At 39.8% G+C, this 25,127-nt stretch overlaps 1 protein-coding gene across 4 annotated transcripts in view; it reads right to left on the reverse strand.

Annotated features, from left to right (window-relative positions):
- Window positions 1-23,804, reverse strand: part of ADCY1 (adenylate cyclase 1) — a 163,499-nt gene extending 139,695 nt beyond the window's left edge. For all 4 annotated transcript variants that reach the window (XR_011697676.1, XM_071553426.1, XM_071553427.1 and 1 more), the window contains exon 1: window positions 22,858-23,804. Coding sequence is in view for 3 of the 4 variants with exons in the window: in XM_071553426.1 (XP_071409527.1) it covers window positions 22,858-23,526 (669 nt within the window). In the remaining variant the exon portion in view is untranslated. The remainder of the gene's footprint in view (window positions 1-22,857) is intronic.
- Between the last annotated feature and the right edge of the window lie 1,323 nt (window positions 23,805-25,127).

The following is a 25,127-nucleotide window of genomic DNA, read 5'->3' on the forward strand; positions in this document are numbered from 1 at the left end:
ATCAGAAAACCTAAGTTCACAGCATGTCAAAAGTATGAGCTGGTTTCATAGCCCTTGAAGCTGAAGCACTGCAGGGCACAGATAGTATCTACCCCACCACTGACATCCCATCTCAGAGGCAGTAATGATTGTGTTGAGCAACCTGCCACTATGTGTCTGATCATGGAATCATAAAATCATAGAATCATAGAACAGATTGGATTGGAAGGGACCCAACCAGCTATGGGCAGGGATGCCTTACACTAGACCAGGTTGCTCAGAGAGCCCCATCCAGTTGGCCTTGAACACTTTCAGGGATGGGTCATTGCCTTAATTTCAGCCAGGAAAGCGTTAAATTTTTGCAGTAGCCAGGAGGGGTGTGTGGCTAAGGGGGCATGGCCAGCACCCAGATGCTATTTGAATACCAACTCACATTATTGCCAGGGATGGGGAAAAGGAACCTTTTCTTGTTTCAGTAGAGAAGGGCATTCCTTTTGGTGGGTGAAAACATGGTAGGCAAAACAGTCAAGTAATGTTTTATTTTATGTGTAAATCATTTCTTTGTACTTTTTGTATTTAATATTGTTGCTGTTACTGTTCCTTTTCTTATCTCATTGCTGTTTACAGTAAATTGTTCTTAACTCATGATCTCTGCCTTTTGTGCCTCCCATTGGAGGGGAGGGGATGTGAATGACTCATGGCCTTTTTAGTGGGAGTACTGAATTGGGGTATACCATTCCTAAACCAGGACAGACATTAACAACTTCACTGTGCAATCTTCTTCCAGTGCCTTATTACCCTCACAGTAAAGAATTTCTTCCTAATATCTTATCTAAACCTATTCTCTTTCAGTTCAAAGCCATTCCCTCTTGTCTTATGAATACATGCCCTTGTAAATAGTCTCTCTCCATTCTTGTGGTAGGCTCCCTTGAAGCACTGGAAGGCAGTAATTAGGTCACCCTGAAGCCTTTTCCTCTCCAGGCTGAACAATTCCAATTCTCTCAACCTTTCCTTATAGGGGAGGTATTCCATCCATCTAACCATCCTGGTGGTCCTCCTCCGGACTTACTCCAACAGATCCATGTCCTTCCTGTGCTGAGGACCCCACAGCTGGATGCTGCACTGCAGATGGGGTCTAACAAGGGCAAAGTAGAGAGGGAGAATCACCTCCCTTGACCTGCTGGCCACACTTCTTTTGGTGCAATCTAGAACAGTCACACTCCATCTTGCTCACCCTGCTAATACCAGCACCAATATGGCCACTCTGCAAGGGGAATGACAGTTCATTGTAATTACTGGACTCTATAGCCAGAGCATGGTCACTGTGTGGTGATTATGGGCAAGATTATTACTAAATCAATAATATCTTACTATTAGATATACAGAACTATAGCTACATCTAATTTTTGTTGCAGTGATAGATCAAAGTGCATGGTTTCCCACAGTCTGACATAATTCCAAGTACCCAAATTAACTCCACTGACAGATCACCACACTACGATATAGAGAAAAAGAGAAACAGAGGAAAAAAAAAAAGAGAAGCAATTTCCAAAACCTGCTACCAACAATATCGACACCAGTAAAATCTCTAGGAAGAAGGTCTATTGAAAACAACACTAAACATGACCCCAGCACTATGCACAGTGAAGTAAGCCCAACATTGTGAGTGAATAACAGGCCATAAAATAAGAATTTCTTTAATAGTTAAATGTACCATATTCTTGACCATAATTTCCATGAAAGTAACTGTGATATGAAATTCTAGATCTCTGGACATGTATCCAGAGAGTAGCTACATTGACACGTGTAGAAAGTACAGTTTCCCCTTTTCTAAGACATGAGAAAAGACCTCCCTCAGCTGTTGCACACAGAGCAAATACCTGGGGTATTTGATTCCCAAGCAGAAAAACAGCAGAGCACTGCAGTCCTCCTCTAGTTCAGCTTGTTTCTTGGATGCTTTCCTTACAGCACTCTTGAGTTAGAGAACAGCTTTCCTTCCTTCTGCTACAATCCTCTAACACTCTATTTGGCCTCACTTTCTGCTACATAAACCTGTGTACTTATGACAGGCAGCTGTGACCATTCCTCAAGTCACAAGGAGAAGCTCTTTTCCTGAAACAGATCAGCACCAGAGATATACACAGGCAGTAAACCCTCTAACAGGACTAGCAGTGCTTTGCTGAAGCACTTGCTAGCAAAAGTATACCTTCAGAGGAAGGTGAGGGACACAGTGTCACACTGAATGAAAATGAAGAGAAAAAAGACTTATTTCCAGAAGACACAGGAAGATTTCAAACAAACAGAACAGTTCCTTACTTCCCTGAAATCAATACCCTTCTAAATGTATGTACATTGAACTTAAGGAAACATGGATGCATTAATATTACGCTTACTATGATATTTTGTCATCCTTAATATTTAATGTTTACTATCAAGCACAAGAATAAGGTATTTATCTGTGAGGAAGCTGGGATATCTAGGAAGAGGAAGAGACTATCCTTCTGGTTTTCATCAACAAAATCTTGCTGCAAGTCTTTGCTGGGGGATTTTTAAAAATTCTTTTATTTATTTAAATTTAGGTTTCTGGGCAAAAGTGCTAAAGAATTATTGAAGAAAGGAGAATGGAAGGTTTTTGCAGGTATTGATTTGCCTCTCTGATTAAGCTGTCTGACCATTTTTTCTCCTTTCATTTGTCTGCATGGCATTCATTTGCATTGACGTTACTAATATGAGGTGCTATATACAGTCAAGTGTGAGACAATTAAGGAATAGCCTCTCTTTATTTTAAGTTAATCTACAGTCCATGTTGTCTTTCCCGTATGACAGTTTAAGAAATCTTCCTCTTTCAGGAATATACAGGCTATAATGCTATTTTTTAGTGGAGCCAAACAAAATTCTAAGAAAAAAATTTACTTTTTTTCTAAAGGGAAAACATCTTTATAACAATTTAACCCATCCAGACCATCAGTTCTCACAGAAGTGTCAGATTTCTTAGCATAAAAACTTAGCATGTACTTCTCATATACTCTGTCTTCAGTCCCTTGCTAATGCTCTGGAAATCCCTGGCCCTGATGCTGTGTTGCTTGCACTCATCAGTGTGATTAAGAGCAAAAATGTAAGCTGTACAGTTGCAACCACATGACAGACCAGTCACAATCCCTCCTGGTAACACAGATAACACTTATCTGTGTGATTCTGTCTGATAAAATCTTTCTTTCCTCTGTGGATGATCTCACCATAGCAAACTACATTATTCCTGTTACTAAGCGTATGGCCAGAAAAAAACCCAAAACAACTCATAAAGTGCCTCTTCTAAAATACTTTCAGGAACTAATTCAATGATATTAAATATATTTGGGGGATATTTGGTAAATAGTTATAATCAAACATAGAATTGACAAAGCAACAAAAATCAGGGGATATAAGCTACAGTCACTGGAGCTATGGTGGTAAGTTTACTCTGGATGAGGGAAAAATGTTAAATTCTTAAGTATAGAAATTATAAATAAACCCCTCTCTCCTGTTTTGATAGCCTCTCATAACTAATGAAGCACCTATCACTGTTTTTACTGCCACTGCTTGAGCAAATAGTTGCACAATTACGCTGGTACCATTTTAGTATACACTTCTGGTTGTTTGGTACCAGTGTCTTGACCTTTGAAACACGATGTCTTACTACAGTCTAATTATTAACAGAGGTCAATCACAAATTCACCAGTTACACAGTGCTCAGCCACAGTTCACATGCGCACTTAGGGAATAACCATCCTGCGGTGCTCATGGAGATGCCTGTGGGAATTGCAGTGAGACTCAAACACCCATGCAGCAGCAACTCAGTCCTGTGAAGCTGCCATGAGCTTTCAAGGCAAAACAAAAGCTCACGCTTGCAGAGCTCTTTCTGCATCTCTCTGTCCAGTTTCCTGGTGCCGGGAGTTAAAACCTTAATTCTACCAAGATCATGAGGAGTTGCATGACCTTTTGGATATATTGTCTCAGTTGAATTCAACAGCTAAGACATTTTCAGTGCCCAGTCCTGAAAGGTCATCCTGGCACAGCTAGAGAATTATTGTAACACAGCTTCTGTAGCATCATCTGTGGGTATCGTCCTCTGTTACAAGCAGGAAGCCCAACATTTTCTTGTCATAAAAGAGAGAGTTGGACATCCTTCTGCATTGGAAGGGCAATTAAAACCATTTCTCAGAGTTCAACCACTTTTGCTTTGCTGTGCCATTCAATGCCCAATGTAATAGAGACACATCGTACCATTTCTAATGTCAATCACTTGTTCTTCACAGCTTGTATGTGTCCCTCTTGATGTGGAGTCTGATGAACAGCAAGTGATTCCTGAGTTGACATGCATCAAAGTAAGCCTTACTGACAAAAAGGAGCTTTCCTGCCTACTCTTAGCATTTGCTTTCATGTGAACCACAGCTTCCATCAGCATCCAATGTTTTCTAGGTGTTTGCTAGTAAAGACCTTATAGAAGTTGTATGAGGCAGCTGAAAGCAGTCAACCATGAATTGACTTGGATGCAAACCCACACATGTCTTTGGGTATCTAATTGTCTCCAAAATCACCTGAGGGCTTTGACCTGTGCCTTGCAGTTCAAGTCTCTTTGAATATATGGATAATATAGGATTCAATATATGATATAGTCACTGTCATGTCCTAAATTATTTCTAAAGGAATATTTAGCCTTCATAATGAGTAGAAGATACTTTTCCAAATTTATGCTTTCATGTCTTTACATTTACTGACTAGCTTGGTAAGACTTGAGCAGGACTCTGCTCCTCGCTGAGAAAAAAACCCTAAGAGTTCATTTCAAGCCTCAGAAATTAAAATGCTTTAATCCATGAAACACTACAAGCAGCCAGAAGAGCAATTATTGAAATCTGTACTTACTTTTCCTTAGGCTTTTCTACTCAAAATCCATGGCTAAGTCAGATATGGAAAACATTCCTACAGAAGGTCACAGACTCTAGCCTTGTAGAGTTCTCTACAGATTTTCCAGTGTGTCAGTCTTGTGCTAATCATGACCTGAGCAATCTGCATGAACAGAATGAAATCAACATTTATACTGAGGAAAGAAAATAAATGAAGACAATAGTTGTGCTTTTATTCTTTCTCCTATTACTGGGGGAGCAAGGGTGGAGGGAGGAAAGAGAGGAGGTAAATATGGCAAGACAGAAAGAGGGAATCAAAGTAAAAGAAAGTGAGGAGGCAGAAAGACAAAAACAAAAAGGAAAAAACAAGAAGGAAAGAACAAAAGAAAGCAAGAAATGGATGGACAGACAGATAGAAATTGGTGGAGTCACTAAACCTCTGTGAACTAACTTCACTGGAGACAGATGTCTTACCAAATAAGCAGAAGTTCTCGTCTCACTTAAAATTAGTAAAAAAAATGGAGTAACTCTTTAAAATGTACTAATGAGTATACATAATTAAAACAAGCTTCAAATCTAGGTCATTGTTTTGTATAGTACTTGGATATGCATGAACGCGTTCAGTGCACAAATCAGGAAGAGTTATGCAAATATAGCTGAGGACAAGATCTGCCTCATTTCCCAAAATTACTGAGCCTAAAACACCTCTTTAGTTGCACAAGAAAACTTAATAATATTACCATGGCATTTACAATGTTCTCTAAATCTTACCAAGACTAATCACACTGAAAATACTGAAAATACATTAGCCAAAGCACAAACAGAAAGGCACTCAAATAGTGTCCTTTCTCTTAGTTTTCGTCTTGGCTTTTAAGCTATCAACAAGTCATTTAAGTCCATTTAAGTAAATTAATTAGCTGTTCATATACTACATTGATTACACTATATAAGAAGGGTAGAGTTTACACAGCCTGTTGGTGCTGTATTACTATTTAATTAGGACATGCAAAAGCCAAGTTTGTAAAGCTGTGATCACATGGAGCAGTATATCACGAAATATCAGAACAACAACAAAGGATTCAGAGCCTAGAGGTTAAAAATGTTGCTGGTTACTGCAAACAATTAAATTGTTCAAGGAGGATGCTAGTCCAGTGGTATATGAGAGCATATGGAGTTTCTGAAATAAGCTCATTAACACAATCACTGTTTTCACACAGAAAGTTGAATTCAATAGCAAAGTATGCACTTTTCCATAGTTAAAACCCAAATGTGTCCTGTTAACAAAAGCCTCTCCCTTTCCACAACTGAATGGCAATAAAAGCCTGACCTGAGATTTAGCAGTGATCTTCCAACAGGCAGGAGTGGCAAAGCTCACTACACTGAGGAGTTGCGTGTCAGCCCATGGCTGGGTGGTAAAGGAAAGATACTGCTGCATCACACAAGGAAATCTGCCAGTTTTCTTATATCACACCAGTCACATTTACAGACCAAATCTCACTTACAAGTGCAGTTGAACAATATATTTCCATGCCTCACTTTCAAACAGTTTAGACCTGAATGAAGATGATAGTGGTATAGTTTCACAGAGGGAATATGATTTTAAAATTAACATGTTCAAGTGTAAAATAATGTCCCAGTAGACATACAAATGCTTCTGCTTGAGAGCACAGTGTTTATGAAACAGCAGGCCCTTTAGTTGCCCTGGAAACTATATTTGTAAAGGGCCATAATTTATATTGTCCTGGAGGCTTTTAACATTTGCATCAAAGATTCAGAAGACAAGAACTGTCAGTGAGTATTTATTCACAAAAAAAAGCAAACTTCACTTTAAGAAGGTTGAGTGGTGTATTTTATTTCCCTGGCAAGTGATAAATGATCTTTCAAGAGGCAAACCAAAAAAACTCATGAAGTGATACTTGTGATGTGTTTATGGAAAGTCAAGAGCAACACACTTAGGATATTATACTTGCTGGTCAGGATTACACAGAGAACTTCAAACAAAATTGAAGAAAAAAATTAATAAAAGGAATACCAACAGCTTAAGTACTGTCAGAATTTTCTGTTTACTGCTGTTCAGTAATGACCCTGAGGTTGCATCCAGAAACCTCCATCAGATTAGGACATACTCTATAATCATAGAGTAAAGGAGATATCCTTAGGAAAAAAAAATAAGATGCAGAAAGCTAGAATTAAACAGGCAGGAAACCTAGAGTTTAGTTCAAACACTTTATGAGAAAATGGTCTTTATTTTAGTGCCAATCACTGTGAAAAAAAATCCAGTCCTTCAGCAACTATCAGAGTTTCAAAAATTTAACTTGTACAAAACACCATGCAGAAAGTGACAGTACATTTCCTACTGTTTCATGAACTTAAAAATTGTCTATAGGGGAGTCTTAATGCTCATACTCAAACCAACCCACCACTGAAGTCACTGGGTGAAATGCTTATTACAGAGCGAAACAGAACAGCTTGATGTTTCTCATTTCCTCATCAATTTCTAATCTTGAAAAATATAAGGAATGCCCCAAGATTAATTCCTCTTTTGAGGGTCTTACACAAGCAGGAGTTGAACACAAGATGCAGAAATCTATATTTATGGCCTGTATAACAAAAAATAAGTAAACATATTAAAAAGACAGACCTTCCCATAGTCATAGAACACTTAGAAATGAGTTGAAGGAAAATCTTTATGAAATGTGTGCAAGAACACTAACAAGGAAAAAACACAGACAGAATGAGAAATTGAGAGCCCTCTGACTCATTTCCTTTGGGAGGGAAAAACAGAATGAGGAAAAAGAAAAAATAGAAAACAGGCAGGATATTTCTTTCAATAACTTTCAGACTAAATATGCTCTGTCTTTGTGTAGGCGATTGTACACTACAGACCATTTGCAATATTCAAATACATTATTCAAATAGCAAAAAGCAAGCACAGTGAAAATTTCACAAATGAAATCGGACAAGGGGAGGAAAATGGTAGTTCTTCAAAATACTTTATAAAACAAAGCTACTCGTTTTCCTCACATCATAAACTTTTTATCTACTCTTTGATGATTTTGATTTTTTCTGCTAAAGTATGGTTCAACTATGTGCTATCAAGCATACTGACACAGGTAAAACTCTAGTGTACAGGGCAAGGTTTTTCTAACTCACAAAACTTGGGAAGCTGCTCCTGGGAATTATAGTCAGTTAGTAATGTGTTATAGGACAGCTCCTCTCTTTTTTTCTTTTGATTAACCACTGACTCCCTCCAGCTTCCTCTCAAGTTGGCCAAGTACACACATCTTATATCTACTTCTTTTATGTTGTGGAATGAAATGAAGCCCAAATCCTCTGCAGGCACACCAGTGTACAGCCTCCAAAAAGCCCACCAACATTTTTCATAAAGGCCAAACAGAAAATAAAATAATAAGCATTTAAGGATCATTTTAATTTTTCAGATTTCCCATTGCTTACTGTAAGTTTCTTATCATTATCATAATTGTAATACAATATGTTCTGGCATAATTCCATTCATCTTTATCTCACTATATTTCATATACAGAATTATAATGAATAGCCATTAAAATATACAATTTATGGATGGTTTGTTCTAAAAACATGATGGAAATTTATTAAAAAACATATTTGTAGCTTCACTTTGTCCAAGAGAGAAAAAATGAAGTAAAACATTTTTGATTATTTTTTGAGAATATGTAGATGAAGAGCTATTCTTGGTTGTGTACATTCATGTCATTGCTTTAGGTAAACAAATTAAACCTTTCATTTACATCTTAGGCAGTTAATAATAAAGTCACTGAAGCAAAAAAATTGAAAAAAAAGATTAAGTGGCTCATAAACATGCTCCATTTAACTGTAACATGAAACTCCTCACTCTTTTATGAACATCCTGCCCCAAGTCACGCAGACCAGAGAAAAAGGTTCATCTCAAAGCAATTGAAAAGAAAACATGACAGTATGGCTTAGCCCAGAGTAAATGGAAATATTTTAAACTATTCCTTGGGGCTTTATGATGCTTAAGATGAAGTCTTTACTCATTATAGTCCCTGTTAACAGCAGCTGGAGTCAGGACACTTCCAATCTATTCTGATTGACCTCTGAGTTTTGGAAAATCATCTCACTTCTCTATCTCTAGACTTTTTTCTGTTCTTCTCCATGTCAAGCAGAGGAAAATGGATTGCCTGTTACTTTTGCACTTGTACAGCAACAGTGAGTTGAGAAACTCTTCAGAGCTGACACCTGTAGACATTACCATAACAATAGTACATAATAATAGGACATACTGAATTTCAGCCTAGAATTTGATATGTAAGGTTTGTGATCAATCCCCTTTGCTTTGTATTAGTGTTTTTTCAGCTGTAATGAGAAAACAGTCATTGGAAAAAAAGTGTCTTGAGCAAGCAGTGCTTTCCTGAAACACTACTGCAAAGTGAGACTGGTTCCAGGATATAGTACTAGTGTGTTTTATGGCACCACATCACCAATGTTCAGCAAGCATTCTTCTGCTCTTTTCATAAATTTCTTGCAAGACATCTTTATTTGAATGCAACAACAGTACTATGCAAGGCCTCTTCCTGAAAGACACCAAAAGACAAATTTAAATATACTGTAAATCTTCTGCTCTTGATTGTGACTGGATGCTAGAGTGCTGAAAAGCACAAATTATTATGGGATAGCATCTTTGCTATCAAAATAAAGGCCTTTTTGAGGGTCTGCGTTGTAACTCAGGTATTCAGAAAAAAAGTGCAAAATAGAATTTCCCTATTTTGTATGCAGACAAGATAGTTTCTTGTCCATTCTAAAGAAAAAGCATATTCACATAACATTTCCAAGCTAACATGCAAAGCCCATTGATTTCCCACATCAAAATCTCATACACTATCTTCTGTACTCCATACCAGACACATCCTTACCTGCTCCAGAATTAATGGATTCCACGATTCACTCACTGACTCCAACATATTGCTTACAAATGGTCCACTTCTTCATGGACACTGATGCAATTTTTAAAGTTTTGAGGCATTTAAAGATGGCCCCTTGTAGCAATCTAAAATCTTTAGACAAATTTTGTTTGCTTCTAGCAATTTTTAAATGTAGCTTCCTTTTTTCAACATCATTTATCAAACTAGTCCCTCTATATATGTGGTTTAAGTGGGCATCCCTGATTTCCTTCTGAAGCGTTTTTGAAACATAAAATATGATTGTTAGTTCTTTACAGTAATTTATATTTTCAAATTGCTTATAAAGGTTTGGCACCTATGCTGAAAGCTGTTCCAGGATCCATCAATGAGAAACATTGCTTTAACAGTTATACTAAATCAACAACATGTATCATTTATAACACCAGTTTTAAGTATTTTTCAAACATCCATATCTAAATTAAGGCACATATAATTAGCTAAAAAATGAAAAGTTGGGCTGCATTTACAAAAGATGTCATCAGGCTAACACTGTTCCCATTGAAGTTCATGTAGCAGTGAAGACAACATGGCTTATTTTACAATGAGTGTATAAACTATCTAAAGAGTAACAAAACAGCATTTCTGGACCCTTTTTTTCCCCACTAGTTGCTCATTCCTATTCCCAGTCTCTTCATGCCAGAGCAGAAACTCATGCAGGTGTGAACGACTGGAGAACTCATCCATCTGGAAGCCCATCCCACCCGGCTGGCTCTAATTCACATCAGCTTCCTGGTCCACTTGGTGCAGGGCTTCAGCTATCTTTGGGTGGTGAAAAGTGGTGAATAGGGGGGTGTATCCACATCCATGAGACTACGTTTTTTCAGTGGTAATGATCACTCAAAGTGTGGCCTCAGAGTAAAATAATAACTGATTTTGGAGACTCAGAAAGAAACAGCTGGCCTTTTGATTATTTGTCTTGTCCTAGTCACTCACCTATGAGACTTCCTTCCTACTAAACTTTGGATACCTGGTGTTCCTGAAGTCTGAGCAAAGTCTGAGCACTGTTTCTCAATAAGAGAGACTTCTAATTCCTGTTCAGAGGGCATTACTTGAGCATCACACATCATCACACCTGCTAATGGTTTCCAAGTTTACTATTCAGGACATAAACAGCAGATGTGATGATATCACCAGTTACCACCAGGATTTGTGACCCCTCTTTTTATCTGATTTGTGTGTTAGCACTTTAATGCCACTTTATGATCCACACAGAGATGAGATTACATCCTAGAAGGCTGTATTGACAAAATTAACCTGGCTTTGTGACACAGACTTTGTAAACTCACACGACTAAGCTTGACTGACAGATTGCCAAAAGCATGCCTTAGGTGAGACAGCACAGAGTGCTACCCACCCTTAGGAAAGGCACAGGCAAAACTGACCTAGAACAGGAGTGACTCCACAGTGCAGAAAGTGGATGCACTAAGGTCAGTCACCAGGGCTTTCCTCTTCTGAACAAAAAGAATTGTGCTCCAATTTCCTTGAGTCAGAGGAGAAAATGTATTAGCTGGAGTTCCTGTTCTGTTTGCACGCACTGTATAGCTGGCACAAACAGGAGTCAGGGTTTGTACATGGAGCACCTCATGGTGGAACTGTCCTGCAGACCTCAAAAGCATCACCAACAGGCTGGTGGAAAATGCAGTTTGCTTCTTGTCTTTGGCTTTATGTTTGACTGACACTGACATTCCACCATGTCCAAGGACTAAATTAATGCTTAAAATGGATAATGGAACCAAGGCTTTGCTGTCTACTGATTGTTAAATAGAAGTCTAGTATCTGTTTATATCTCACTAATTTTGTCTTGAAAGGAATTTCCTCCATTCTTCATGTACCGAACTGGAAATTCACCTGTTTAGAGAGGAAAGGAGAGGTATAAGAAGGAAAGCTTTCTATCTGGTGGACAAAGGCTGAGAAAGCTAACTAGATCCCGTTTTTCCTATGGTATTCCTTTGCCAAATGAAAATCTCCAAAGCTTAACCCAGAAACTGCTCAGACTGATAATACCAATCAACATCTATAGTTGTTGATCTTATTACAACTAGGTATATGATACAGTGGTATTGTATTATGTCTAGGCCACCAGTAGACCTTTGACATCTATGCTGATCCCAAGAATCTTTTCAACAAGAGACAGGCCTACTTACTCTGAAAACAACTGTAAGATTTCTAGATGCTGGAGAGGCAAATATTTCTTCTGAGGATTAGTAATCTTACCCCTAATGGTTTTCCCTTCTTCATCTACTCCCAGACAGCCTGCTCCTTGCCAGCTTTTGAACTACTGTACCAGTAGTTTCCAGATGACTTAAGCATTCCTTAAAGAAAAAAAAACCAACTCCTTGAAATACTTAGCATTCACTGCTGTTACACAGAATTAGCTCATACTGTAGCTAGAGTCTACTTACATGTTGCACTGCTGCCCTTTACTAACAAGTCAAAGACTTTGGTTCTCCTTTGGGTCTGATTTAGGGTCAATGTGACTTTTGCTACTCTAAGAATAATGGTATTTATCCAACATGCTAAAAGTCAAATGCAGTAGCAAGACTCTGTAGCACCCTGGACTGCCTCACTTTCTGTTGATATACATGGTAATACCATTGTTGTAGAGGCACTGTGAACTTTCATTAAAATTCCACATAAGACATTTATATTACCTCATAAGCAATCTTAGCAAAACAACATTCATGTTTGCTCACAGACTAAGAGAAGAACTTTGAGTTTGCCAGACTTGCTGAGTTACCAACAGTGATGTTATTTATAAATAACTCACATTCACATCTCAGAAACTGGACTAGTGGCACTAGTCTTGCCTACACATTTTGGCTGATCACCAAAATATCTTTAGATAGTGAAAAACCTTGAATTTTACAAACCTAAATTTGAAATGTGACTCTAAAGAAGAAAAGATGTTTCCCTTATATAACAACACTCTTGAACTCCTTGGTTGGAATAAAGAAAAAAAATCTCTTTCCCAAGGTTTGTACCATTGAATAAAACAATCTCTGTTTAGGACTGTGCACAGTGAGATCACTGTAACTCAGCAGTATTTTAATTAGAACTCCAGAAAAGGTTTTCAGTTGTACAAAATAGTTGTAGATCTTTGATTTTCAGTCTTCTTTTTTGTGAGTGCAATGGCAGCAACTACCATACACAAGGGAAAAGAAGCTGAGATAGCTGATATATCCCTGTGAAGAGAATTTCTTTGAGAATGTTAGATAATGGGTTATTTATCTGTCAAATCTTTACCTTTATAGAGGACCAGAAACTCTTCAGAAACTTCAAAGACAACTTCAGGGGCATGTAAGACGTTTTGTAAGAAAGACAATTTCTCCCTAACATGGGTATTATATCTTTTCCCCAAGAGAAGTAAAAATCTTTATGATCAGTAGCTAAGTTCAGTTTTTCGGTATACAATCATTTTGAAGAAATGGGACTTTTGCAAATGATAGCGTAGAGATTTGGAATGAAGGTGCATGATTGCAGACTCACTAACTGACAAGAAAGAGTGAGTCTTGGGACTGAATGTTGTGCACCTTGAGGGAAATTAGAAAAGATCAACCTTTCTGCAGTCATCCCCTCCCAGAAGAATGTTCTCTCTCTTGTATCTGGTTTACGCTTCCTTTGGGGGAACATTTAGTAGAGGATAGTGCAGCAATAGCTCCAGTAGTCAGCAAAAAACTGACAGGAATGGTTGCACAAAAGCAGCAGCAGAAAAAGAAAAAAAAGCAAGCAAGCAAAAAAATATTGAAATCATTACATCCTCTGATGATAAACCAACAGTGCAGCAAAAAATATCAGTTAAGAATAAAGAATAATTCATAGCTTTGCAAGTGGACATTGCCCATTTCAGTACTTCTGTTCATCCTAACTGTAAAACACCACGTGTTAACTTTTTCAGAATATTCTCATAAATAGGAGTAGAAAGGTGCTCAAGAGTAAGAAAGGTGCATTTTTCATGTCCCTTGCCATAGGCAAGCTAAGAAAATTCTACAGTTTGCACTACACATTGCCCAATAAATAAACATAGTAAATAGATATAAGATTTACACTAGACAGTGAGTATTCCAGAACTCATTAATTTTTCCCTTAATGTTTCTATCAGACATCAAATAAGGCTTAGAAATAATGCTGTTGAGATTTAAAAAAAAAAGCCATGTCAAATAGATCTATCACTCACCCTCTTCTAGATTTCAAATTTTGCCTTAGCAATAGAACTGATTAACACCCCAGCAAATGAAGCCCACTCTTTCCTCTTAAACATCACCACCCTTTTCAGTGATGGATATTTCAGAAGTTGTTACAAGAAGAGTATGCAATCCTAATCAGAAAATCACATTGTTCTACTAACAAAGCCATTTTGGCCATTGTGTTAACCTTAACTGGTATTGTGAAATGCAATTTGGACTAAGATTCTCTTCTTTAGGTTGCAGTCTCTTTGAAGGCAAAAATCAAGACTCATCTTTTTAGCAGTGTAAGGAAGAAGAAATAGACTATTGATAAAGCAGTTTATTTTGACTAACAGATGAGGCAAATTAAGTTGGCTGCAATCTCCTCAGTCTACTGTAGCCTAAAATAGAGAGAGCTACATGGAGAAGGCCAAATAAGCTACTGTAATCTTTCCATGGGGGGGACTCAAGCAGCCAGCATTCACCACTGTTGTTTACATAACTGGAGGTGGGAAGAGGAAACTCACATACTGAACATGGAGATAATGCTTAGTTTATTTCTCTGTTTTGAAAAGCATCATTATTCCTTATATTTCAAAGCATAGGTGAGTAACAGATAGAGCACTCATCATAGCTAATCAACTATGAACTTAAAAACTAAGCTTCTTCCTGAAACTCCTACAGTGACAGCAGATCTGTGTTCAACCAGCATGGATCAGCAGAGACACCAGCACAATGGGTTGCAGAGTCCAGTACCAGGAATCACCCAGGACATCCGTGAGGAGTCATCCTCCATTTCCAGAACATAGTGCCACAGCTCTGTGATCCATCTGTGCCAGATGAGGAGCAGCATCCAAATCTTTGACAGCCATGACAGCAGCGAACAGGAGTCTGTAGAGTAGACTTCAAAGACAACCTGCAACAGCGGGAGTTTGATCCTGGTACAGGCTTGTCTGTTCATAATTTTCCACTGCCATTAATACTTTCATGCCATTTCATAAACAAGCAGGCATTGACTTCCTACATAGTTCATAATAAATGGTGCGTCTGTTTAGTTAAAACATCCTGGGATGACATTATTACAGGCAAGAAAGGTTTTTGACACATCAGATAAACCTCCCCAAAGCCCTGTGAGATGGGTTTTGGTGTTTAAAAGTGAGAGGAAGCTCAGGTGTATATCCTTCACCTTCAGATGAACAGTGACCAGTTCACCTGGAACTTCACTTTGCTACATTGTATTTTATATAGATTAAGTCACACTCTGTACAGAAAGAAAGAAAGGCATTCTTTAGTTAGAAAGCAACAAAATTTTACAAGATCTGCTCAAGCACAATATTCTTTTTCAGCCTGTTAATACTTCAAATTAAGGTTATATTTTATTATGTAAATCTCTTTTAAAAGTCTGTTTATTAGTGTAATTTCATTTTCTTATTTTGGGTGGGTACATAATTATTTTCATCTTCTAAGAGATAATCATAAGCAGATTTATGTAGTGTATGAATGAGCAACCTATGAAAAAACCCACAACTTTCAGATTAAGTATTCCTTAATTTTATGTGTTAACCATTGTAAGAAAGATACTACTATAAATTTTTATAGAAGGATGAACAACCACTTGTTACTGAAACCAGTAATGAACACCTTGCTCCGGAATGAATGTCTGAGAGGTTGCCTTAAAGTGAAATATTGTTCTATAACATTTTTTGTACTAGTCACATATAGATGATTTCTTGCAACATGCATCCCTGGGTGACAAAAGACTTCTGTAGCTCCTGAACCACAAGTAAAAAAATAACTATATTTCTCACAGTTTTGTCACACTTTAAGGCTTGCCTTAGAGCCACACTAGATCCATTTTTCTGGGATTTTTCACTTGTACTTTTTCCTTCCCTTCCCAACAGCAAGAGTCTTGTAGAAATTAATACTGCCTGACTTCTTGCTGTCATAAAACACAAACATTTCAAGTCTTAGGTGAAATTTTCTTGTAATGTATTATGAATTAATAAGAACATGAAACCTGTGTGAAGCCATGCCATTCCTTCCCCACACTCATAAAAGACTTCCCAACAATTATCCGCTTTTGGCACAACCAAGAGTTTACAAACAACAATGAACAACACTTTTCTGGTTCATCTCCCTCTTTCCATTTAGTTAAGTTTTGTACTACTTTTTAGTAACACAAAAAAGGAGGTGAAGACAGGAGTGTATGGCCTTTTGAATCTAAGGAAGCAAAAGACAATAACTAACCATGATAGACAGAAAACATTGTTTTATGATAGTATTTTCTGGAATGGGGATAGCAGAATTTGGAATGCAAGAATGCACTGCATCAAAACTGACAGAATAAGACAACAAGATGCTAGAAAAAACACTTCTGCTCTAGTTAGTAAGGGCCATCTAATATAGATATGCAGACATTCAGGGCCATGATTAAAACAGAGAAGAAATTGAAATCTTTGCTACCTAGTTGTTGCATTATACTGTTTCTGTTCAGATTAACTGGAGAAAACAAGATAGGCAAAAAATTTTGAAGTTCGAATCCAGAAGAAGAAATGGCGAATCACATCAAGAAAAATTATTCCTTATTATCAACATTTTCTCATAGGCATTTAGCACTGAATTTATCAAAAATTACATGTTCAAAAAGAAGGGAACTAAGGAAGAAAGAAACAGAAACCCTGGATAACTTATTCCATAGAAGCATCAAAGATCCTTAAACATAATTTGGTAGCCCCTGAGCTCAGAGAAACACAAACACATCTGAAAACTACTTTTCCACATGGTAAGTATGTAAATTAAATACAGTCCCTAATTACTAATATTACATGCAAAGTTCTGTTTTTAACCAGAGTCTAGACAAAAGCATTTTACCATTTTGAAATGAAGACATCATTTGGTTCACTTGGTTGTCATTAAAGTAAAAGCAATAATAAGACATCTGGAGCCAGTCTAAACCACACACATGCTAAAAAGGACTGCAATCATATAGCCCTGTGATACTGTATTGCCATTGCTATGACTATGTAAAAAGCCATAAGCTATTCACTGAAATTGTGAGATCTCTAGTCCAGGCTTGCTCTGGACTAAAAGTTTGGCTTCTCAGGCTACATTTTTTTTCACTTCTGTGCACTTTGTTTTACCTTGCTTAAATATTTTTCCTAATTAACCAGATATCTGTAGCTCATTTATGTTACTTTTGCCTATCTTTGTATGCTAGCACAATAGTTTTAGCACTAAAATATAATGATGTACCTACCATGTAGGAATGTAGGCCTAAGTAAACACAGTACAGACCTTGAGAAGTGGAGACACAGGAGATGGTGCAGAGTACATGTATGGGACTACAAAAGGTTGGACATAGACTTGGAATTGAAGATAACACTCATAGCTATAAAAATGACTCCTCAATGGTCAGTTAAAGAAATGTGAAGGTGAAGATGGGCAAATCTGGGATTAGTTGTAGCAAGAGAACAAAGAACAAGTATCCAACGTACATTAAAGAAAATATATAATAATTTTGGATGAAATATGGAGCTGTAGACTAATAAAGAAAGATAAATGCATGTTAGCAAACACCAAAATGTCCCCAAGTGGACCCTAAAGCAAACAAGAGGAAACTATTAACACGAATATCCCCTCCACTCCTCTGAAAGACTCCAGATGCTGTCAACACAGGCAGTACCATCATCAGAATGAAGCCACCACCCTTAGAACTTGGAGGAGCAGGGAAAGGGTGAACAAAACATCAAGGAAAGAGGGTAGAAACTGAGTGTATAACAGTGTTAGGTGGGAGTTTTATTATTATTATTAAAACATTTTTTGCATAGAAGCCCTCTTTTTCTTCAGCAACAGTGGGATGTTGCCTATTAATAACTAAACTCAGATAAATTAATATTTGCTATTCCTCCAAGTCTCTATGATTCCTGACAGTTTCCCAAAGGCTTCTTGTTTCTCAACCAGGCATAACCATCAGTATGCTGTTATTTTTTGGAAACCCATGAAGAGTAGCAGTGTCAGCAATCTGCAGACTCACGAAGCCAAGAGCATACTAATCTGTGTGAAAAAAGACCCTGAACTCTACATTCCACAGAAAATCCTATACTTCAGCCTCTGGATTAAAAGTGCTGTGGTCAATACCTGGCAAACCCCATGCCACAAACTGAAATTAAAATCCTACTTTAATTAGGAAGGGGAAAAAAAAAGAAAGAAAAAACTTTCACCAATCCTTCAATTAAGGAGTAAATGTCAAATGAAATTTAGAGTTACACACAGACATTGAGAAACTCAATAATAGTGGTCCCCATCTTTGGAAAGAGAGGAAAAGAGTGAATTCAAACAAATTATTAGTACATAGATATATTTGCAATACCAGAGATATTCTTGATACTAATATTTGAAAAGCATCACAAAGAATGAACTAGTACAGTCCCTCAGCAGTATTTTATATGCATGAAGGGGAATACCTCAGCTTTGCACCAAATAAGAATGAGAATGGAGCTGCATTGTCTTTGATTTACAATCCCTTTTATTAGGCTACTAGGCTCTGCCTTCTGTGTGAGAGACAAAGGTGTGGAGATTAATACTAGCAGGAATAAGATGAACTTTGACATGACAATTCCTTGCAGTATTCTAGACTACTATCACACTGACCTGTAAAGATCTAAGATAAAATACAATTGTAAGCATTAAATAAATTATTTTAAATAAATTATACCAATTTTCACCAAATTATCCTTTACAGAGTCTATCTATTCCCCACTACAGTTTTTGGTACTTGTTGAATTAATAAAGTGCTATCATACAAATAAATAAGTACATGCATAAAATCAGATTTAAATGCAGACCAAAATTTACTACCCAAAAACTACATTTATTTCACAACACTTTTGATTTTTTTTTACTAGTTTATGATAGCACGTTTCTTTCTTCTGCTCTTTGTTACTTGTGTTGTAATTTTGGTTTTCACAAAAGACTTGTTCTTTCACAAAGACTTCTGTGATGCGTAAAGGTACTTTGTTGGTATATGACTTGCTTTTGAATTTTCTGGAAATAAGAATACATTTTTTTAAAAAAAGGAACCAAAATATTTAGAGGGACAGAAAGTTATTTAACAGTAAGACATCAAACTGTGCCAATGCCACCACTGAGTAATTTCTGTGAGCAGCCTTTGCCTTCCTTACCCCATCTGTCCTTAAAGTCTCTAACACCCACTCACTGCATCGCAACAAAAATTCCACTAAGCTCCTTTGGGCAGGGTTCTGTATTTCTGTAACTGCTCTGGAGTACCTAACCTATATCTGGAAGCTGTAGAGGAAAATAAAAAGAAAAAAAAGACAAGAGTCTAAGCTGTTAAAACTTCATTTGTAGATTCAGCCATCTGTGGATTCCTCGTTGTGTTATTTGACAGGACTATTTTGTTCCATGATTCCAACAGAAGGGAAAAGAGTCCAACTAATGTGACCAATGTGATATCAATTATATACTCCATTTACATCCTTATCACAGTGTCATATAGGACATGCAAAACCAACTGTGAAGTCAGCATGCCTTTTGACATGAACTTATTCCAAATGGGATTAGGGTTGCCCACAAGTGCTTCATATATTTTTATATTAAATTTACATATATATACATATATTACCTATTACTATATTTCTCTTACAAAATAAACAGAACATATTAGCAGACTGGAAGCTTACATTTGATCAAAAAACAGCTAGTGAGTGGAAAAGTGAAGCTCAAGTTCTGTAGCATTACTTCCCTGACTCTCATTACCTCTCTTTACTTGCTTTCCTCCTTTCCTTTTGCATTTACACATACCTATGTCTCAACTGTGACATGACATGACATGACATGACATGACATGACATGACATGACATGACATGACATGATCTCCACAGACCACCCACAGATAACTGTGGTTTTGGAAAAGTATCACATGCAAATTAATGTGCTTTATTCTATAGACCTTTTGGCAAACTACTACCACAAAAAGCACTGGGTTTACTATGTAAAGAGCTTATATATTTATATGGATGCAAGTTCTAAGCATGATATGAGACCCTTTCAGGGTGTGGTTCAGCACTGTTAGTCAGGCTTTTGGCATTCAAAGACTTTCAAATGGGGATTCCTCAGATATCATGAAACAGAAGATGGGCATCCAATAGCTCAATTCAGAACAAATTTCTTAACTTGGTTATGCCTGTTTTTAAATGGGTTGAACTTGAACCAACATGAAGTGCTTGGTCTTGCTGACAATTTAACCTTCCAGTTTATTTTCCGTGGAAGTTACTAGATCTGTGCTCTCCTAAATCTCAGGCTAAACAAAAATAGAATTGGTTCACAAGTTGGTACCCAAGTTGCCTAAATCACAAGAAAATGATAGGGCTTTTTAAAGAGAGCAGTGGTCTCGTTGATTGGTGCATTTCTGGACACTGTAGATTTTTATTTTAAAATTTTAATTCATCCACTTGCCTGGGGCTACAGAGTAAGGGGTTGGGAGAAAGAACAGAGCCCTTTCACACTATTGCAGCTCTTCATATAGCAGTCTTACTTTCCTAACAGGCCAACTGCAGGCTGTGTCTATAAGCACTGGGGTAGTCATGATAATATCCAGTGCCTGGAAAGCAGATCCCAACTGCAAGGCAACATCCATTCTAGACTTTACAAAAAAGGCTCAGCTACTCCCAGCCCAAGCAAGTAAAATTCATATGATGTGGCCTTTATGTATCTTTAAATTTCCAACAATTGTAAATTGTTCTTTGGAAAAGACTAAAACTTCTGTTTAAAGGAAGAGTCCTTTCCATACAGAAGATCATCTTCAAATCATAAGACTTTTTCCTTGCAAATATGTCACAAATGAGTGCATTTCTGTGCAACATAAGTTCAAAGACCAGTTCTTTTTCTTGACTCAGAGCTGGTTTCTGCCTCCTGTTATCAGCAAAGCATACTGCTCTGGGGACTGCATACAAACCACCGAAATTACTTTGGTGGGGGGAGAGGGCAATGAAGAAGAAACATACATATGTTACATCAGATGTTAGTCAACTATTTCTACGTATTTTTAAGCCAGCTTCTCGCCTGTTGAATAACTGAATTAAACTAGTGTGAAGGGAGAGAGTTAGCAGATTTTATCTCTTCAAAATGTTTCACATTCACGACCTTGGTTAGATAATTTAGTGAGCAGACGTTACTGTCAGCTTCTTTATGTTATTCATCTAGAACAGCAGATGCCACACTGAGCTGCAGTTTGGCATCAAGAAAAATCTGCCTGTGTGTCAAGGGAGACAGGATCGCCTGGACTCCCATAAGAACTGATTGGTACTCCAGTAAAAAGAGCTATCTTCAGCTCTACTCAAAAAAGAATATTCTAGTGTTTTTAGCATCATTTTGGATGCTTTTAAGGAAGGCTCCTCTCGTTGTTCCTGCGTTTCATCAGCTCTCTCTCTCATGGAAACTCTAAATCACATATTTAAAAATAGACCATCAGATTATCTGGGTAAATCATAAAGCTCAGCTTATCTCTCTCTTCCCTTTCAAAATATACAATTTATTTTGTCCACCAGCTCAGCAGTGTGAAGCCATGAATAATCCTGTTTGTCTCAGTAACCCAACTCAGTGATTGTCCCTGTGTATCTCTATTCTGTGCATACATGTTCACACTGAGGGGTGTGTGTTTGTGTGAGCATGGAAGCAGGAGGCAGGAATTCACAGTTCTGGACACAAAGGTGTACAATCCTGCTTATGCCAGTGTTCATGCCCATGCCAGCTGTGTGCGATCTAGCATCATAACACAGCCTTACACAGTCATGGAGAATACCAGGATTCTACCAAAGTAATGTACTAAGTACTTCAATTATGCATTAAATTGGCGTTTAACACCAATCTGGACCACGGTACCCGTGTGCTTCCCCGAGGGCAGACATAATCAATGCATGGGAGGAAGGATGCAAAATTTTTTCAATTTCTCTTTCCCAGTGGTTCAGAGGCACCACATAACAGAGCCTTCAGCACTAAACCCCAACTCCCAGCCCCAGCGATTCCCATGCGCGCATCTCCTCATCCTCCTCCCCCTGCCAGTGCGGCCCATCAGGCCACGAGAGCCGGAGAAAGCCCTGCAGGGATATAAATAGCTCCTCGGGGGAGGAGGGGAGAGTGCAGCAGCACGTTTCCAAAGATGCTTGCTGCAGAGGGAGGTTTTGCTGGATTCATTCAGAGGGGAAAGGGAACCGCTAGGAAGTTCACTGGCATAGGAGGTAATGTCTGTGGAGAGGGGGCAGCAGCCGCCCTGGGAAAGCTGAAAGGGGAATGCCCCACTTGCTAGCAGAGCAGCATGGGGTTCCCTCTTTCAGTGTCCCAGCTATTTCAGATCATGCCTTCAGAGCCTCCCCGTAGATAGGCTGTGTGGGCACGAAGGGTCCACGCCCGAGAGAGTCAGCAAGGATACGAACCAACTCCGTGGGAGTGTTATTACCACACGCAGCTTATTGTCTGTGCCAAGTTTGTACCAAGCCAAGCCGTGTTACTGATACGCGCTGTATTGCACTGACTGTGCACGCTGTGCTCTGAACTTGCCCCATGCGTGGGCACGGCAGAGGTGGCTCCGCTGTCCTCTCCCTGGTTTTCCTTGGAGGGACAAAACCGAGGGGTTCCAACTCCCCAGAGCCGACCTATCGCCCCCCTGCCTCCCGGAAACTTTGGGGCACTACAAACACAGGCGCCCGCAGCACAGGTGCGCGCCCGCCCCTTCCCCTCCGGGGACACCCCAGGCACTCCTCAGCCGCTCCGCGCCTCTCCCTCTCCCTCCCCTCGGCGGGCAGGCACAGCGCGGTGTGCGATGCTGCAGTGCCCGGCCCAGCCCGGCCTCTCACCGTCCTCCAGAGCCGCTGCCGCTTGGCACTGACGGAGGTGGCGGTGACGATGAGGTGGGAGACGGACACCACCAGCCCGAAGACGATGGCCAGTAGAGTCCGGACGGGCAGCAGTGAGTAGGACACGAAGGTTACCAGCATGAGCTGCCACATGCCCTGCTCGGGGGCGCTGGGCGGCTCCATGCCGTAGGCGCCGAGCGAGAAGGGGCAGCAGAGAAAGGAGAAGGTGAAGCTGAAGAGCAAGGTGAGCTTGACGATCTGCTGCAGCTGAGTAACCTGCAGGTACTTGACATTGGTGACGATGAAGAGGGAGAGGAAGATGATGCAGTGCACCGGGTGCGAACCTTTGGAGATGGTCAGGCTGGGGCCGGAGAGCAGCTCCACTAGGGCCAGGCTGGCGGTGAGCACAATGAGGACAGCCAGCGCCTTGAGGGTGGACGTCTGCTCCAGCTTCAGGTTGTAGCTCTGAAAGAGAGCTTCCAGTTCCTTGCAGTCAAACTCGTCCTCGCAGGCAATGGCATCCAGCAGCAGCAAGGGAGGGGGGTCCCCAAGCCCGGCTCCCGCTCCTGGTGCCGCGGCAGCCGGCGGGGAGCAGCAGCAGTGGCAGCACTTCTTCCTCTTGGTCTTGACTTTCTGAAACGGTATTTCCTCCATGTCAGTGCCATTCATAAACCCCGGGGAAGAAATGCTCCTCCTGGTGTCCCCCGCTGTCGCTCCGCCGCCTCGCTGCTCATAAAGAGAGGGGGGTTGCGCTCAGGAGCCCCCGCCGCTCCGCGAGCGCGGTCCCGGGCGCACCCGCAACCCGCCGCGCCGGCAAACGCCCCCTCCGCTGCCACCAAGGAGCCGGGGGTGGCTGGGACGGCGGGAGGAGAGTCTCACTCGTGTTAATGTGCCAACCTTCCTGCCTGCTGTCTCGCTCTCCCCTCCACCCTCCTCCTTCTCCTACTCCTCCCCTGGTGCTCCAGGGATGTTAATCTTCTAATGACACCAAAACACCATCCGAAGGTTTGGAATCAAACGGATGAGGGGTGGGGGCAAAGGGTGGGTGGAAGCTTAGAGAAGGGGATAATCAACAGGCGGGTCTCCGTTCAAATAACGCTATTTGGAGAAGCGGGAGGTACAGAAAGCGGGTTGCAAACGGGCTCCCGTGGGGTGGGCAACATTAAAAAAAAAACTACAAGGAAAAAAAAGTAATTACAAATCCCAGCCAGCAGACTGGAGGAAAAGTGGGGCAGAGGGGCCGGAAAGAAAGCAGGAGGCAGGGAAAGGCAGGACGATCCCCTTCCCACGTCCGAGAGCATCTCACCGGGGCTGGGGATTGAGGCGCCTGCGCGCCGCTCTCTTGGGAAGCCGGACACGTCCCCGCCGGGGCTCCGCGATTCGGGGGCTACGGGGGGACCGCCCGCCCCTGCGCAGCGCCCGCGTCCCCCCTGCCGGGCGCCCGGAACCTCCTGCCCTCCGGATACACCGGGCTTGGGCGGCTGGCTGCCAGCCCTGTGCTGCCAGCACGCCCTGACAGCCATTCGCATATGTATTTATGTATAAATACAGAAAATCTACTTAGGAAGACATAGAAGTACATGTAAATATACCTACATATAGAAATATATAAAATTATATTTACATTTATAAATACAGGTGAAATAAAGTCTTATCTGCATGAATAAACATTATAGTGTTACTGGTTTTGTCTCCTAGACTCTGGGGCTGTTGGGAAAAGTGTAGTGAATGAGAAAATTTTCAAGAAAACCCATTTCTGTGAGCACTTTTGCCAGTCTGGGAGTACAAATCTGTCAGTGGCTGTGGAAGGATACTCTTGTGACTGGAGTTAAATATCATCCTACACAAAATTGTACTTAGTGCCTCATCAAGAACTTGGATGTGTTGGTTTTGAAAAAAACCCTCTAGTTCTGCCTATAGTGCTGCGACCGCATACCACTGTTACCAATCTGCCACCAAATAATACACTACAGTGTGATTTTTCTGTAACCACTGCATCTCGTTTGGGCTTTGGATCAAGCATTTGTAAGATTCAGGGCTAGGAATATGTCAAATAAAAGACTAAGATTATAGATATTTACCTTTTTAAAGGCAGTGCAGGGATACTTTCCAGAATCAAAGCAGAAGCCTAGTATCTTGGATAGGTTGAAGATGGGGGTTTGTGTCAGTAATGTCAGATTCTGGTTCCGGATTTGAGCTGAATAGCCTTAAGATAAACAGTAGGCAGGAATTCTTCAAGATTTGTTATAGCTGTGGATGATGGTGGTGTT

The sequence above is a fragment of the Pithys albifrons genome, chromosome 4, assembly GCF_047495875.1.
Source record: "Pithys albifrons albifrons isolate INPA30051 chromosome 4, PitAlb_v1, whole genome shotgun sequence".
NCBI classification, from domain to species: domain Eukaryota; kingdom Metazoa; phylum Chordata; class Aves; order Passeriformes; family Thamnophilidae; genus Pithys; species Pithys albifrons.